General features: G+C 34.1%; 3 protein-coding genes across 4 annotated transcripts in view; 2 read left to right on the top strand and 1 right to left on the bottom strand.

The window, feature by feature from the left end:
* Window positions 1-4,010, bottom strand: part of slc35a3b (solute carrier family 35 member A3b) — a 15,933-nt gene extending 11,923 nt beyond the window's left edge. For both annotated transcript variants that reach the window (XM_028473116.1, XM_028473117.1), the window contains exon 1: window positions 3,780-4,010. The gene's annotated coding sequence lies outside the window, so the exon portion shown is untranslated. The remainder of the gene's footprint in view (window positions 1-3,779) is intronic.
* Window positions 4,011-5,150: 1,140 nt separating this feature from the next.
* imp3 (IMP U3 small nucleolar ribonucleoprotein 3) lies at window positions 5,151-8,479 on the top strand. The gene is made up of 7 exons (XM_028473145.1): window positions 5,151-5,410; window positions 6,565-6,672; window positions 6,762-6,836; window positions 7,698-7,777; window positions 7,890-7,941; window positions 8,016-8,088; window positions 8,164-8,479. The coding sequence occupies exons 1-7, from the start codon at window positions 5,274-5,276 to the stop codon at window positions 8,188-8,190; spliced, it is 552 nt and encodes a 183-aa protein (XP_028328946.1). The 5' UTR covers window positions 5,151-5,273; the 3' UTR covers window positions 8,191-8,479.
* A 1,343-nt stretch (window positions 8,480-9,822) lies between these two features.
* On the top strand, window positions 9,823-15,265 carry LOC114479388 (uncharacterized protein C1orf21 homolog). Its single transcript, XM_028473047.1, has 6 exons — window positions 9,823-10,122; window positions 11,409-11,549; window positions 13,185-13,255; window positions 13,417-13,487; window positions 13,579-13,642; window positions 14,580-15,265. The coding sequence occupies exons 1-6, from the start codon at window positions 10,110-10,112 to the stop codon at window positions 14,616-14,618; spliced, it is 399 nt and encodes a 132-aa protein (XP_028328848.1). The 5' UTR covers window positions 9,823-10,109; the 3' UTR covers window positions 14,619-15,265.
* Window positions 15,266-16,291: the final 1,026 nt, after the last annotated feature.

Here is a 16,291-nt window from a genome sequence, read left to right as displayed (position 1 = left end):
ATCAGAGAGAAATACACAACAGACAACAAAAATACACAAAATTAATTTGAAAAAAAAAAAAAGATGACAGAAAATATATAAAACAGCAACAAAAAAAAACATAAAATGACTCAAAAAAAAAGAAAATAACAATTAAAAAAAATCACACAATTACTTGAATTAAAAACATAATAATTTGAAGAAAAAAAAAACACTAACGGACAACAAAAATGCACACAAATGAATCCAAAACCATTATAATGACTCATAACATATAAAACAGCAACAGAAATACATAAAACTACCACAAAAATTAACAAAGGTTACTCATAACAAATAGACACAAAGAGGTGAAATGAGTTGTTTGTTAAAAGATCATTAGTGAGACTTAATTATACAGCTATAATCTGTTTATTTGCTCCTCATTAAACTGCTGATTTAGCTAAAAAAAAAAAATAGGCTACTAAATAAGTAATAGATAAGTTGGTCCTGAGTGACAATATCATCTTTACACACAGTACAGTAAAGTACAAGGTTATCTAAGATAAAGGTGAAACATAAAAGCTGCTATTAATAGTCATAATTAACCAAAGGGAGCAGCTCGGCTCAGGAATCCAACGCACACAACCAACAGGTTGGATGGAAGAAAAACAAGAAAAACAGCATTGACTCGTCTCGTACGACTGATGGAAAAAAAAAAAAACAGTTGTCAGAGGAAAAGGAGTGGAAGTAAATGAAAACACTTACATGTTATACAGGAAGTGGAGGAATATTCAAGGGAATTAGAAGTGGAATAAATAGATCTACTCTATCATCACTAAATCTACGCATAATAATCCTTTTGTTTTCCAGGTCATAGGAAACACACGGGACATACAGTCCCCTCCAAAAGTATTGGAAAGGTAAAGTCAATTCCTTTGTTTTTGTTGTGTACTGAAGACATTTGGGATTCAGATCAAAACATGAATATTAGGGCTGCACCGAATGCAATTTTCTGGCCGATCACTGATTTTTTTAAAAGCATAACCTGCCGATCCCAATAATTTTTTTTATTTTATAGAGCATACACCTTAAATATTCCAATCTTTTATTGTAAAACATTGAACAATATCCACAAAAACAATACAAACTTGTTGTTTTAACTTCACATGAGGTAGTTATCTCAAATATACATTAAAAGTTAAAGAACATTGCTGTTCAAAATACTAAATTATATCACTTTTTTTACTCTTAATTTTTCACATTTTAAAAACAAACTAAACGTGTCCATCAGGTTACACTGCAGACCTGTTTAAAGCTCTTTGACTAAAATAAAGTGCACAGCATTATTTTGGTTTAACAAATAAAGAAAATCACAGGGTTTGGCATAGATGATAAAATAATAATCTACAGGACTAAATAACAAAACATCTTAAACCACCTATAAAGTCTCCTGAGTTTTAAATTTCATTGTAGGGATGTAATGATTCACTCAACTCCCGATACGATTCGATTCACAATACTGGGTTCACGATACGATTCTCTCACCATTTATTTTACAAAATGTGACTGTAGACAAATGATGACTGAAAAATATTCCTTTTTTTGGGGGGGGTGGAAAAAAATATAAAATACTGTACTATTTTCCTTTTATATTTCATTGTCAAAAGAATCCCTTAATTAACTATTCAAAACAATGCAGCACTTTTTCTATCAAGATGTAACGTGTTCCATTGATTTGGCGAGTTTGGCCTCAACAAGATCTTTAGAACAACCATGACAAAATAGGACCGTATCGTCTGCATACATTATGCACTCATGTCACGGTCTGAGTTTACCTCCGTACTGAGATTCTCTTACAATCTCAGCGTGTGACTGCTACGTACAGAGATGTACCCGTGCTGGATTGGCCATGCACAGAGATTACTGTACTGATTTTAAAAAATGCTTAAAACATCATATCAGTCGACCATCAAGAAAAAAAAATTTGATCAATGACAAAAAAAATATGATTGTGATGATCAGATTTATGTGAATAATACAACTGCTTATTATTGTAAAGTTACAATAGATTAACTGTTATTTATTGCAATATATATTATAATCATGTTTTTTTTGGAAAATAAATTATTCCTTTTTGTGTTGAGTTTTATTATAATCATGTTTTTTTTTTTTTTGGAGAATAAACTATTCCTATTCGTGTTGACATTGCTGCATGATTGAGACACTATAACTTACTTAGTGAAAGGAAGAATACATTCTAAAAATAATTTTTCCCCATGAAAAGGAACCATTCAACATTAGCTTTGAAATTGAATTTTCAATCTCAGCATGACGGAAGTAGCAAAACTCACAGAGGAACGAGCAAAAATTCATTTTCCGCTAGTGGGCATGCTCATAATCGATCTCAGTACAAAATAAACTCAAACCATGACACCAGCGGTACCACAACTACAAAGAAGAAACCTTTGAACAGCACCTTAACACCTACAATAAATGTACTAGTACAACAAAAACAAAGGAATTGACTTTGCCATTCCAATACTTTTGGATGGGACTGTACATATATATATATACATACATATTGACTATTTTTTGTTTAATGAAGATTTCCTGTCCATCTGCATTTATTTTAGTTATTAAAAAATTGTTGACCTGTATAAAAAGACACAATAAATGTAGTCCCTCCCTCTTCTATGTATGCTTACATATAGAGGTGTCCCGATCCGATATCAATATCAGATCATATCAGCCAGAAAACAACAATCGGATTTTATCGGATTGCATCTAAACTCTTCGATATATATTAGAATATATTTATTCAATTGTAGAATACTGTAGATATTATGTTGAAGGTTCAAATGTATGTAACTATTGTATGTATGTATGTAATTATTCTAATTTTATTGGAGTAAGCTGCAGCTTTTTGGGATGCTGCATGAGTTGTGATGCAAGTGTGTGTGTGTGTGTCTAGATTAGGGGTGTCACATTCAAACTCATTATGTTGGGAACAAGATGGACTCTTGCATTTTCAGTTTATGTTCTACTCAAGATTATTTATATCATTATTTTGTGTGTTTTTGTTGTCTTTTTTTGTGTGTTGGCGTTATTTAAATTATTCACTCTCGGGGTGTGTGTGTGTGTGTTTTTTTTTTTTTTTGGTGTCGTTTGGTGGTTTCTGATGTCGTTTTGTATGTTTCTCTGTTATTTTAGTGTCTTTTGTAGTGATTTTGTGTATTTTTCTCAAATTTAGTGTCTGTTGTTGGCAATGGTGAGTATTTTTTTCTCTGTATGTTTTTGGTGTCAATTTGTGTATTTCGTTGTTGTTTGTCTGTTCTTATTATTTTGTGTGTTTTTTAGTTGTAGTTTTGTGAGTTGCTGGTAATATTTAGTAAGATTAGCATTTTTAACTAAAAATAAACATTATAAAACCCCATATTTTGAATTGATTTCATTATTTAATTTCCCTCTCTCTCTCTCTCTCAAATACCTCTAGTAGTGCCCCATTTGATAAACACTGCTCTGCCGGGCCGAATTTGGCCCGCGGGCCTTGAGTTTGACACATGTGGTTGTAGATGCAAACCTGAAAGGTGTTTTGTTCCCAGTGGATGACGTGGTGCTGGGCCTGAAACTTTCCCAGTTTGTTTAATAGGAGGAGCAACAAATATTAGGTTTAATATTTACTATCAGGGCTCAGCGCCTACATATGTAGTGTGTTTAAAAATGATCACACAGACTAAGAATAATAACAGACTAATAATAATAATAGCAGACTATTGATAACAACAGTCTGTAGTAATAAAGTCGGACCTCAGTCTTACCTGTAGCCAGGTCTCATTCGTCCACACGCGGTCAACGGACGGTCCGTGTGTAAAAAGCTGAACTTTGTGGGACTCCACTCGGTCCAAAGTAGCTACAGACCGGGGGAAAGTGTCTCAGAAAGCGAATAAAACGGGTCCAAAGCGGACCTTGAAGCCAAGGACGGAGGTTGTTCCTCCGCCCCTCAGATGAGCTCAGCTCAGCGGCATCAATGAATACAGACCGTTTCATTCGCGGGGCTTTAACTTTGCGCTTCTGGCGACACCTGTAGGTAGAGATAGGGTACTGCAGAGGTCACATAAAATAAACCACAAAGAAGAGTTTTAGATTACATGTACAAAAACATATTTTTATTTACTACCACACACGCTTTAACGGTTTTATTTATCCTTTTTCATCTGTATTGGGTTTTTCTTTAAATTTGCAGGCGGAAACACGGTACTGCAGGGGTCTAAGGTGATTCAAATTATACAAAGAAAAGTTTTGGATTCCATCCACAACAAATAGATTATGGAATTATTTTTATTCACTACCACACACACTTTAAAGATTGTATCTATCCCTTTTTCATCTGTGTTTTCTTTTTGTTATACAGTATATATACTGTACATTACATTATTAAAATATTATTACATATTGTGTCTTTTGTGTGTGTAAATATTGTTATTATGTGTCCATATGTTCATTATTATTATTATTATTATTATTATTATTATTATTATTATTTTTATTATTATTATTATTAATATCATCATGTCTGCTCTTAACAAAATGACAATCCCTTGCACTTTACTCTATTACTATTTTTTTATATTTCAGTTTTATTACTGTATTTTTCAAGTCTTGTTTCTTTCCTGTACTGCTGCTGTGACATTCAAAGTTTTATTTATATACGAAATTATAATAATATGAAATTACAATTATTATTATTATTATTATTATTATTATTATTATTATTATTATTATTATTATTATTATTATTATTATTATAATACCCTTGTTATTCATATTTCATTTATGTATTTCAATTTGTTTATTTTTTGGGTAATACCTTCCTTTTTTTGAACGATTTTTCTTTTTTTTAAAAATATTTTTCCTTTGGCTTGAAAAAAAAAAAAAATTAAAAACCATATCATGGAATTTGTATTGTGATATGATTTAAAATGCCTCATAATTTACTGATGGAGTTGTACATTTTTTAAGTATTTTAGAGCATAAGTAGTCACAACCTTTAAATTGTAAAATCAAATGTGTTAATCAAAATGTATTATTTAAAAAGTTCCTATCAGCGCTGAATGATTTATTTATGGATAGAACCCGTAGGAGCGCCGTACATTGGGTCAAACGTTAGGGGGCGATAGTGAGCGTAAATTCACTCTGACGTTGTCATCCAGACTGAAAAGAAGAAGAACGCACGTGTTTCCTGTTTTCACTCTGAATCCCACACGAGTTGTTTTCATTTCTCTGTTTGAATAAAAGACCAAATCGGAGACAAAATGGTCCGTAAACTGAAGTTTCACGAGCAGAAGCTGCTGAAAAAGGTGGATTTTATCAACTGGGAGGTGGACAACAATCTGCACGAGGTGAAAGTGCTGAGGAGATACCACATCGAGAGGAGAGAGGACTACACTAAGTGAGTAACTACACGGATTAAAGAGCAAATACTGTGATAATATCTCATTATATGGTCACATTATCAACATTCATGTCAATATTTATAATATTCAGTCAATCTGAGTTCACACAGGAAAGAACAAAGGCTTGTTGTGATTATTTTATGTAGTTGATTTTTTTGTACACGTTTGTCTCATTTTATGATCTTTTGTTAGTGTTTTTGTAGTAATTTTGTTCTCTAGTAAATTTAGTAAATTCGAGTCTTATTTTATGTTATTATTTATATCTCAACTGGTCTCACCCTGGGACCCACATTTTGCCATAGTCATTAAATCGGGACACACTTTTTTTTTTTTTTTTTTTTTTTTTAAATTCAACCAACCAGATGTAGTTTTAAAAAAAAAAAACAGCTGTTGAAAACACACACACTTATATTTTATTATTATTTTTAATCTATATATTTTCCTGTGCAACAAACAGTTCACAGCATGCCTGTCCAAAAAGTGTCTTTCAAAATAAAAAAAAACAAGTCCAATATGAGAGATATTAAGTATTTATTTATTTTTTTGACCAGCTGTCCGAGACCCACCCAGTAAAGGTCCATGACCCACTTTTGGGTCCCGACCCACCAGTTGAGAATCACCGATTTATATCATTTTGTTGATTTTTCAAGTAATTTTGGATATTTTTGTTTTCGTTTTGTGTATTTCTGAAGTCATTTTTTGTATATTTGTTGTAATTTCATGATTCTGGAGTCATTTTTGTCTCGTTTCCTAAAAATCTCTGTTATTTTGTGTATGTTTCTCCCATTTTTTGTTCTTTTGTTGGTGTTTCTGGAGTCATTTTATGGATATTTGTTCTCTAGTGGATTTTTCTTTAATTTTGTCTCTTTTTGGGTGTTGTTTAGTTTGTTAGTTTTAGTTTATCTTGACCTCTTTTTTTTTTTTCTTTTTTTGCACAAAACAAATAAATATATAAGAATCTTAACAAAATTTCACAACCTTTTAATAAATATAACTTTATGAAGGCCAAATAAACAACGGTGCTTAAATAAACTCAAGTATCACTACAGTGGATTCATTTTGTCTATTTTTTTTCTCTTGTGAAATTTCTAAGTGTTTTATCAATATTTATATAGTTAAGTTGTCTAATTTATTTTTTTTTCTTATCCAGGTACAACAAGCTGAGTCGGAACATCAGAGATGTCGCCCAGAAAATCCTAGACCTGGATGAGAAAGACGGCTTCAGAGCTCAGAGCACTCATCGTCTGCTGGAAAAGCTGTGAGTTCTGCTGATAAATCACAAATCATCCAAGGATGGATGATCTGATCACATGGTGTGTGTGTGTGTGTGTGTGTGTGTTCAATCAGGTACAGCATGGGCCTCATCCCCACCAGACAGAATCTTGCTCTAACAGAGAAAGTGACAGCGTCTTGTTTCTGCAGGTGAGGCAATGTTTGGTATATTTTTATGCATTTAAATCTTTTTTATCTAAATAAAATGCAGTTGGACAGAATATGTAGGTGTCGCGTATTTTTTTTTAGTTAGGAAACATGTTTGTTCACAGCCACCAAACTCTATAGAGAAAAACAAACGTTTTACTGGCCAGAAAACTGGACTTGATAATCAGCGAGTCATTTTCCATCAGCTTTTAAACTTCCCCTAATTGTGTCAAACATGCTTAATACAGTTAATTGCATAGAATCTGCGTGAGATTTGAGGCCTCTCTGTTTGCTACATGTTAGATCACCTGTTTTACTGTGAAAAACATGGTGTCTATATTAGTGCTGGGACTTTATCGCGTTAATTGCGATGAATTGATTACAGAAAATATCTCTCTCTATATATATATAATTGCCTTATTTTGCACTTCAAATAGCGTGGAACAAAAAAAAATGTGGAAAAGCATGAATATTGCTTACTTAAATTTAAGTTTGTGCTTTGCAAACAATGCAATCATAATATTCTTTATTCATATTACACATTATGTTCGCACTTAGTAATGAAAATCTCATTTAATGTCTTCATTGCTTCATTGATTCAGTCACATACCAAAATCAATTTAAATTGGAAAAACGTTGCTTCTCGTGTCAAATATTGTTATGCCGTTAATTTAAATTAATTACAAAGTCTTTAATTAATTAGATTGATTTTTTTATCGAATCTCACCTCTAGTATATGTATGATATTAACCCAAAACATGCATGTGAGGCTATATTCTGTCATATTGCAGTTTCTGCTTTATTCTGTTTAAAAAATAATACTAATATTGTCGTGTGTGTGTGTGCGTGCGTGCGTTCCCTCAGGAGGCGCCTGCCCAGCATCATGCTGAAACTGCGAATGGCTCAGAATCTGAGAACAGCCATCACGTTCATCGAACAAGGACGTATCTTTCACAGATTCTTGACTTTATTGTTCAGTTGTGTGAAGTTGAAACTTTCGAACGTCTTTGATTGGTCGAAGCGTGGGAACAGGTTTCGTCCTTGACTTTTCTACAGACGTGCGTGTTGGTCCAGACATCGTCACAGATCCTGCTCTTCTCGTCACACGGTCGGTCTAAACTCTGTGTTTTATGAATCCAAACCAGCTTATTTACACATGAATAATAACAACCCTGTTTATAGGAATATGGAGGATTTTGTCACCTGGGTGGATTCGTCAAAGATCAAACAGCACGTCCTGAATTACAATGAAGAGGCGAGTCTGATGCTCAACTAGTCATAACACACATTAAAGGGTTGAGTGTTAAAGAACGTTTTCTTCTTTTTGCAGAGGGACGACTTTGATTTGGTTGAATAAGTCAAAGTTTATCATAAGATCCAGAAGAATCTACGACAGGAACGTGAACCCACATCCTGTACAGCCCGTTTCCTCCCTGTATGTGTCTAAACCTGGTCCTGGAGGGCCCCAATCCTGCATGTTTTAGCTCTAATGAAGGTGTAACCATGACTAGAAGTCAGCTTCTCCTCGATACCATCAGACGTCTCAGAATCAGCATGTTTACAACCCTGAAGAACCCACGAAAGAGAGAAATTTATGGACTTAATAAAAAACACAAGTTGTTTCTAATACATTTTTAAAAAGTTGACTGTGTGTGTGTGATATTTCTGCATTGTTGATGTTCAAGTATGAAATATTTTTAAATGGGAAAGCATTTCCTCTGGCTGACCAATTACCACCTTCAGCCTAATGTTTTGCAGCCCCCAAAGTAATTTCAGAATTTGACACACAAAAAAATGACAAAAGACCTACACAAAATGTAATTAAAAAAACACACACGAAATGACAACAAAAATATACAAAATGACAAAAACAATAAAGGTGTAAGACAACAAAAAAACTAAACTGACAAATCACAACAAAAACACACAAAACGGCAAAAAAAAACTAACAAAATGAAATGCCAACAAAAACATACAAAATGAGAGAACATTATACAAAATGACAATAAAAAGATAGTGACTCTAAAAACACAACACTATTAAAAACAAACAAAATGAAACAGAAATGACAACACGAAAACACATAAATGACTACATTACCACAAAAAACTTACAGAATAAGAAAAAAAGGGGAACAAAAATACATTAAATGGGAGTAAAATACACCAATGACTCCAAAAAACAGTCAAAACAAAAGATCTGTAAAATTACAATAAAAATTCACAAAATACAGGACACCAAAAACACAAATATATATATATATATATAAAGTGGCTACAAAAACAAGCTAATTGACAAAAAAACAATAGCTATGATAACAAAATCATAAATTGACACCAAAAACTGCAATAAGACACACAAAATGAGAAGAAGCTATACAAAATGAAAACAAAACACAAAATGAGAGTAATATTATAAAAAATGACAAAGAAAAAAAAAAAAAAAATAGATATTACAACAAATAGATAAATTGACTTCAAAAACACACAAAACAGCAATAAAACAAACGAAATGAGAGAAAAGTATAGAAAATGACAGCATTTACACAAAATGACAATAAAAAAATACACAAAACTGCATAAAAACAAATAAAAGGGGAGTTCTGTTCTGAGAATAAAGTCAGAATTAAATGTTTCCTTTTCCGTACAAAAACCCTCAAAACGACAACAAAAAACAAATATATAACAGAAATACACACAAACACAAAAAAGTAGGACTACAAAATATAATTAATAAATATTTATATTTATTAAAGCGACTCCAAAAAACACAATGACAAAAACACAATGAGAAACATACAAAATCAAAACAAATACACACAAATGAAAGTAAAACAGACAAAATGGCTCCTAAAATACACAAAACTCCTTGTTTGATTCTTGTAATAATGGTTTTAATTCTAAATGCTGATATTTGATTAAACTGTGATGTTTTTAAAGTCGCCTACAAACGGAAGTTGACGGTGCGCCGCTTAAACAGACCGAGTGGAAACACCACCGAAGAAGAAGAGTCCGTCCCAGCAGTCGTGTGTTCTGTAGAAACGTGAACGGAGCTCATTTATCATCATATGGAGCATTATCAGGCTTAAGTCAAGATAAATAAATGCAGCACCGCAGTGTTTGGTAGGAGGAAGACTCTAACCACGGTGTTTGGGTCGGAGTATGATCCGGAGAGCTCGCTCAGAGCGCGGGCAGACGGACAGACTGCGGCTCTGTCTGCTCTGCTTCACCTCATCATCATCATCATCATCTTCATCATCTAAACCCTGAACTATGGATGCACAGCAAAGGTAACAAACTTATCACTGCTGCTCATACATCAACATGGTTAGCTTTTATATTGGCTCCTGGCTGCACAACACGGCCCATAACCCAGTATTATTGATCGGTAATCTACTTATTATTTATCTCATGCATAATAGAGAAGGTGCATGAGTGCATGTGCTGTTCCACCTGCTCTGTGCACTGGGACAGAGGATGGTGATGTTTGATATATGGGTGATGATGAGCAGTTTATTTGCTATGGAAACAATGATGGAGGCTGAATGCACGCGCTCTGTGAACGCGCACAGGAGCTCGTGATGCTTCATGTTCTGATTGATGGCATCGTTTCCCTCTGTGTGTTTAATCCTGTGTCTGTGGGAGAGAAATAACCCCCCATTCATCCCAGTTTGGCTCAAAGGCCTCATTGTTGCTGCGCAGCTGGCACCGCCGCGCGCACGTCGCCGTCAGCGGGGTCTCCCCTCAGCGGCGTGCGCGCGCACGCTTGATTGATCACGCTCAGGGTTGGACTTTGAGGGGCGGGGCGTGTCATCGTGTATTGATTACAAAAACAAACAGTGATTGTTGGGAGTGATAATTAAAAGGTTTCCATCACCTTCCACTGTATCTGCTCTGAGGGTCACATGATCAACATTCATGTCAGCATTAAGAATAATGACCTATCAGAGCATTAACGTTGGGGAAAATTACATTTTTCTGTAATTTTGTATGTTTTATTGGAGTCATTTTGTGTGTTTAGTAGAGTTATGACATGACAGCTCAGATACAGTGCAAGAGAAAACAACAGAACACACACACACACACACACACACACGACACCTGAAAAATAGTGCAATGAAGACAAAATACAACAATACCATAATAGAGGCATATTTATTAGGCTGGACTCAAAACGCCACTCGCTTTGTTCCTGTTGTTCTGTTTACACTAGTTAAAAACGTTACTTCTCTTATTTTAATCTACAAAGTGTTTATTTGTTTTATGGAGCCTTTTTTTTGTGTAGTTGTTGTTTGGCTATATTTTGTAGTCTTTTGCATTTTGGAGTAAATTAATTTTTATATTTTTTGTGGTCATTGTGTGTATTATTCTGTATCTTTGTAATTTCTTTTGGAGTTATTTTGTGTGTTTTGCCGTTGTTTTTTCTTTTTTTTGCGTGTGTCTATCTGTTGTGCATTACTAAATTTGTTCTCATTTTGTATGGTTTATGGAGTTATTTTGTGTGTTTTTGTTTTGTGTGCTTTTGTACTTATTTTGTGACATTAATCACGTGATTTTGTTCCTCCGTCGTGTTCAGGTGTGCCGTTCTTGCTCGAGCTGAGGTGGCGCGTGTGTGAGCAGAGGGACATGGGCTGTACGTCTGCTAAGCAGGTATCTGCGGTTCCCAACGGGGAGGAGGGCCAGAACAAAGCCTACAGTAACGGAGACGTCCTGTCAGGTAAAGTACACACAACAATAGACACACACACAAACATAGATCTGTTTGAACTGTTGAAAATCGGCAATAAAACCACACTAATAATAATACTAAAGACACAAAATGACTCCAGAAACAAACAGGGCCTTTACTTTAAAGCTAGATAATTATATCCTGGATTTATCTCGTGTTAACGGGCTTCACCTAACCAAACATTGTCCATCAGACAGAAGCTGTCCTATGAATCTAGATTACAACTCGATAGGTTAAGCGTGTTGATTTCAGCCTGGCTAAGTGCGCGCTCTAGTGACAGAGGAGGAGATTACAACGTCAGACCAATCACAATCACGGATAAACTGTAGAGTAATTTACGTCACAATTGAGGAATAATTCTTTGAAAATATGAAGAATTAAAATCCATAATTCAGACCAAAAACAACACTGTTGCTGCAGTAAAAGCAGAAAGTAACGAGTGTTAATACTTAAATTAGTGAGATTATAAACAGACATTCTGATAAGTTTTACCTTGTCTGTGTCTCAGATGCTGCGTTCATACAGATCAGCCTACATCATAAGGTGGAATATGTTAATATTTTAGATTATCTTACAGGACTGAGGCTCTTTGCATCACCACAAAGTACATGAATTAATTAATTAATATATGAATGAATTAATCGGTCTGAAATTACCCGATGCACGCAGGCTTTATCAGCAGCCTTACTTTACTTATTTTACTTTATCATTCCATCAGATATAAATCTCTATATTTCCTATAGGATGTCATTGGTAAATGACAGGATTTCATTGATGTCTAAATATTCTCTCTCTGTCAGCGTCACATCAGATCCACACAGAGACGTGTTCACAATGATCCTCCTTTCATTGGACAGGTCGTTTTCTAAGAGAACTGATTGGTCAGGAGGCGGGGCTTTAGTACTCGCTCAGATCCTAGCCAGAACGAAACCTGGTCCCGACCAGGTTAGTCGTTCAGCCTAAGTTACCATGGTGATTTAGCTCCGTAAGACGTTGGCGTGCTTCGTAGGACAGCACACACTGATTAAATCCCAGAAGTTAGCACAATAAGAGGTAATCTAGCTTTATCGTAATGGCCCACAAAATGTCTATAAACTCAAAAATCAACAATAAAACAACACAAAATAAAAACAAAAACACACAAAATGACTTCAGAAACACACAAAATGTCTATAAACCCACAACTCAACAATAAAACCAACTAAATCACCCAAAATAATTAAAAAAAACACACACAAAATCTCCAGAAACACGCAATGTCTATAAACTCACAAAAAATTTAGCAATAAAACCACACAAAATAACCAAAAAAACACAAAAAGTCTATAAACCCACAACTCAACAATAAAACCAACTAAATCACCCAAAAAAACACACAAAATATTCCAGAAACTCAAAAATTTAGCAATAAAAATACACAAAATGACTACAAACTCACAAATCAACAATAAAAACCAAAATAAAGACAAAAAACAAAGATAAAAGCCTTTGTTGTTTCCTGTGTTAACGCTGTAATTGTTTTTTATTTTAAATGCTGATCATGTGACCCTCTGATCAGAATCAGTCACATGTTTTGTGGCGCCTGCTGTGTTGGTAACAGGAGACGTTGTGTTTGTGTCACAGATGAATACAAGATGAAGGAAGTGGGAAAAGTCCAGTTGATGAGTGGAGACGAGGCGGGGGTGGACAGCACCGTGCGTCACTTTTTTCTTTACAGAAAACTAATAATTTGCATCATATTTCATATTTAATGAATTAATTCTGTCTTGTCTGTGTTTTTTATTCCAAAACATCTGGACCATCATTGAGTGATTAATTAATTTTGTGAGCTTTATTAATGCTGCTGTTGTTTTAGGAGAAAAGTGCTTTGCTCAGCAAAGGTAAACACATGGACGAGACGGGATCCGATGGAGACGGGAAAGTTCTGTGAGTAACTCTGATTAACAAAGATAAATATCATTATTAATATCATTATTAGCTCTCAGTGGTGGATTCTAACCTCATGTTCTCCTCACAGGAGCATCCACTCCTCAGAGAGTCAGCAGGAGTTCTTCAAGATGTTGGATGAGAAAATAGCAAAGGTAAACGTCAACAAACACATCATTTCAGACCCATTTGTATCCTAATAAATTCATTAATCCATTTGTTTAAATTATGTTGGATTATTGAGAAGTTGTTAGTTTAGAAATGTTTGAGTCAGATAATACCGTTTTATTAAATGTGCTAAACATTCTAACTTATACAAAGAAATACTGTAAATTTGTCTGTAAATGCAGCGCAATATAAATGTACATAAACATAAAACATTACACAAAAATACAGAAAACGACTTCAAAAATATTAGAAAAATATACAAAACTATGAAAACACATAATTTGAGAGAGCATTTATAAAATGACTCCAAAACCACAAAAATAACAGAAACATACAAAACAATAACCGAAATACACAAAATGACTCCATAAAACATACAAAATTACACAAAAAAACAACAAAAATATTTGAAAATATACAAAACAACAATGAAAATACATAAAATGAGACAATATACAAAATGACTCCAAAAAACACAAAACAACTACAAGAACAAACAAAAATAACAGAGCAACATACAAAACTATAACAGATATACAAAAATTACTCCATTAAACATACAAAATTACTTAAAATAATAAGAATAATATACAAAATGACAATGAAAACACATACAGTGAGAGAAAGTTATAAAATGACACCAAAAACACAAACGCAACAGAGAAACATACAAAATGAAAACACAAACTTACACAAAACAACTTAAAAACACATGACAATAAAAATACACAAAATGACAACAAAACATCAATAAAAACTGAAAACGCCAACAGAAACACATTAAAGTACACTAAAAATACACAAAATGACAAAACATTAAAAACACAATAATAGTCAACAAAAACCCTCAAACTCTGTTCTTTCTTTCAGTCTTTGCTCATCTAACATGTTCTATCATTATTTTGTGTTCCATGCTGCGTTCAGGGACGGGACTACTGCTCGGAAGAGGAGGACATGACATAGTCAGAGACTATGGAGGACAGATGGACGATCATCACTGAGGACACCGTCTTATACTGGGACTCTTTCATGGACGGACACGCCTGAGAAATAATAATAATAATAAACTGGATCAGTGACTTGAAGGAACCGATGTTTAAAGCTCGTCTGATCTGCGTCAGGAGAAAGAACGAAGAATGAATCTCTCGTCCGTCGCAGAGACAGCGTTACTTCCTGGATGAAGCCATTGCAGTGTGACACACGACCGTTTATATGGTGTTTGTGCGTTCTGTCACTGTCACTGTGACGTATTTAAAAAGTCATTATTACCGACACAAACGCATCATGGAGGTATTCGCTACGCATTGTTTGATCATCTAATCCTTGAATGTGTAAACTTCCTGCATTCCCAAACTCAAAGTAAAGCTTCTTTCCACAGTCTGCACACGTGCGTCTAAATGTAGAGTATTTAAGTTGAAAACGGCTCAGGGTTGAAGTCTTACCATGTTTGTCTGTCATTTAGTCACTAATAATAAACCAAACGGGCTACATGTATAGTCTATAGCAGACGGTACCGGTCCACATCCACTCACCTGTGTTCACACCTTTTCTGTTTCTGTGTCCAAACCATTTGGTTTTTATAGGAAACAATAAAGTGTTTTTTTTTTTTAAAATAATTTCAATTTTCTTTGTCTTTATGACTCACAACTAGGGATGTAACGATTAATCGTAAGGCAGTTAAAAATCGACTCATAGGTATCACTGTTCACATCGATACTGTGAAAACTGAATCGCAGTACTTTATTTTAAACAGGGCGAAGTGTTGGCGGCGGGCGGAATCTGCTACTACTTTCTTTCTGGCCGCCTTCTACTCTTAAACATGTTCATAAAAGATTCCTTACCCTTTAGCACCGAAAGAATATCTGTAATATTACGTGAATATCTGTAAAAGTCACGTTTTTCTATTAGCTCTGTCTGCTAGCATAGCATCTCTTCTTCACTGCATGAATATCTGCATGCCAACCGACCACCAGCGCCCTCTGCTGGTCCAAACAAATATCTGACCTAAATACAGTGAAATGACTGTTTTTTTTTAAAGTCCAATTGTTAAGGCACAAAATACATTTTCAGTTGCACTTTTAAAAAGAAAAAGAACTATTATGCAGTTTTGCATTGTTTACTATAGAACCAGAATTTAAATGAATAGGCTTCTTCATTTGGATTATTCCTTTATTTATTTTATTCAAGATTTTATTTTTAATTAAATTGCATTGTTTTGAATAGTTTATCAAGGGATTATTTTGACAATGAAAAACAAAAGGAAAACAGTATAGTTTTTTATAGTTTTGAACCCAAAAAAAATAAGGGAATATTTTTCAGTCATCATTTGTCTACAATCCCATTTTGTAAAACAAATGGTGAGAGAATCGTATCGTGAACCCAGTATCGTAAATCGAATCGTATCGTGAGTTGAGTGAATCATTACATCCCTACTCACAACCACACCCAACTACAGATTTACACATAAATAACATACAAATATACAAAATGATAATAAAAAATACACAAAATGGTGACAGGTACAAAAATGCGTAAAAGTGTCACATTATTTATGATATGAATCCATTGAATGAGATATCCCATCCAATGGATTAATATCAGAAATAATGTGATGTTTTTACACATTAACAGTATCA

Source organism: Gouania willdenowi, chromosome 17 (genome assembly GCF_900634775.1).
Source record: "Gouania willdenowi chromosome 17, fGouWil2.1, whole genome shotgun sequence".
Classification (NCBI taxonomy): Eukaryota; Metazoa; Chordata; class Actinopteri; order Blenniiformes; family Gobiesocidae; genus Gouania; species Gouania willdenowi.
The sequence above is the reverse complement of the archived record's forward strand: the minus strand, read 5'-3'. Positions and strand labels throughout refer to the sequence as shown.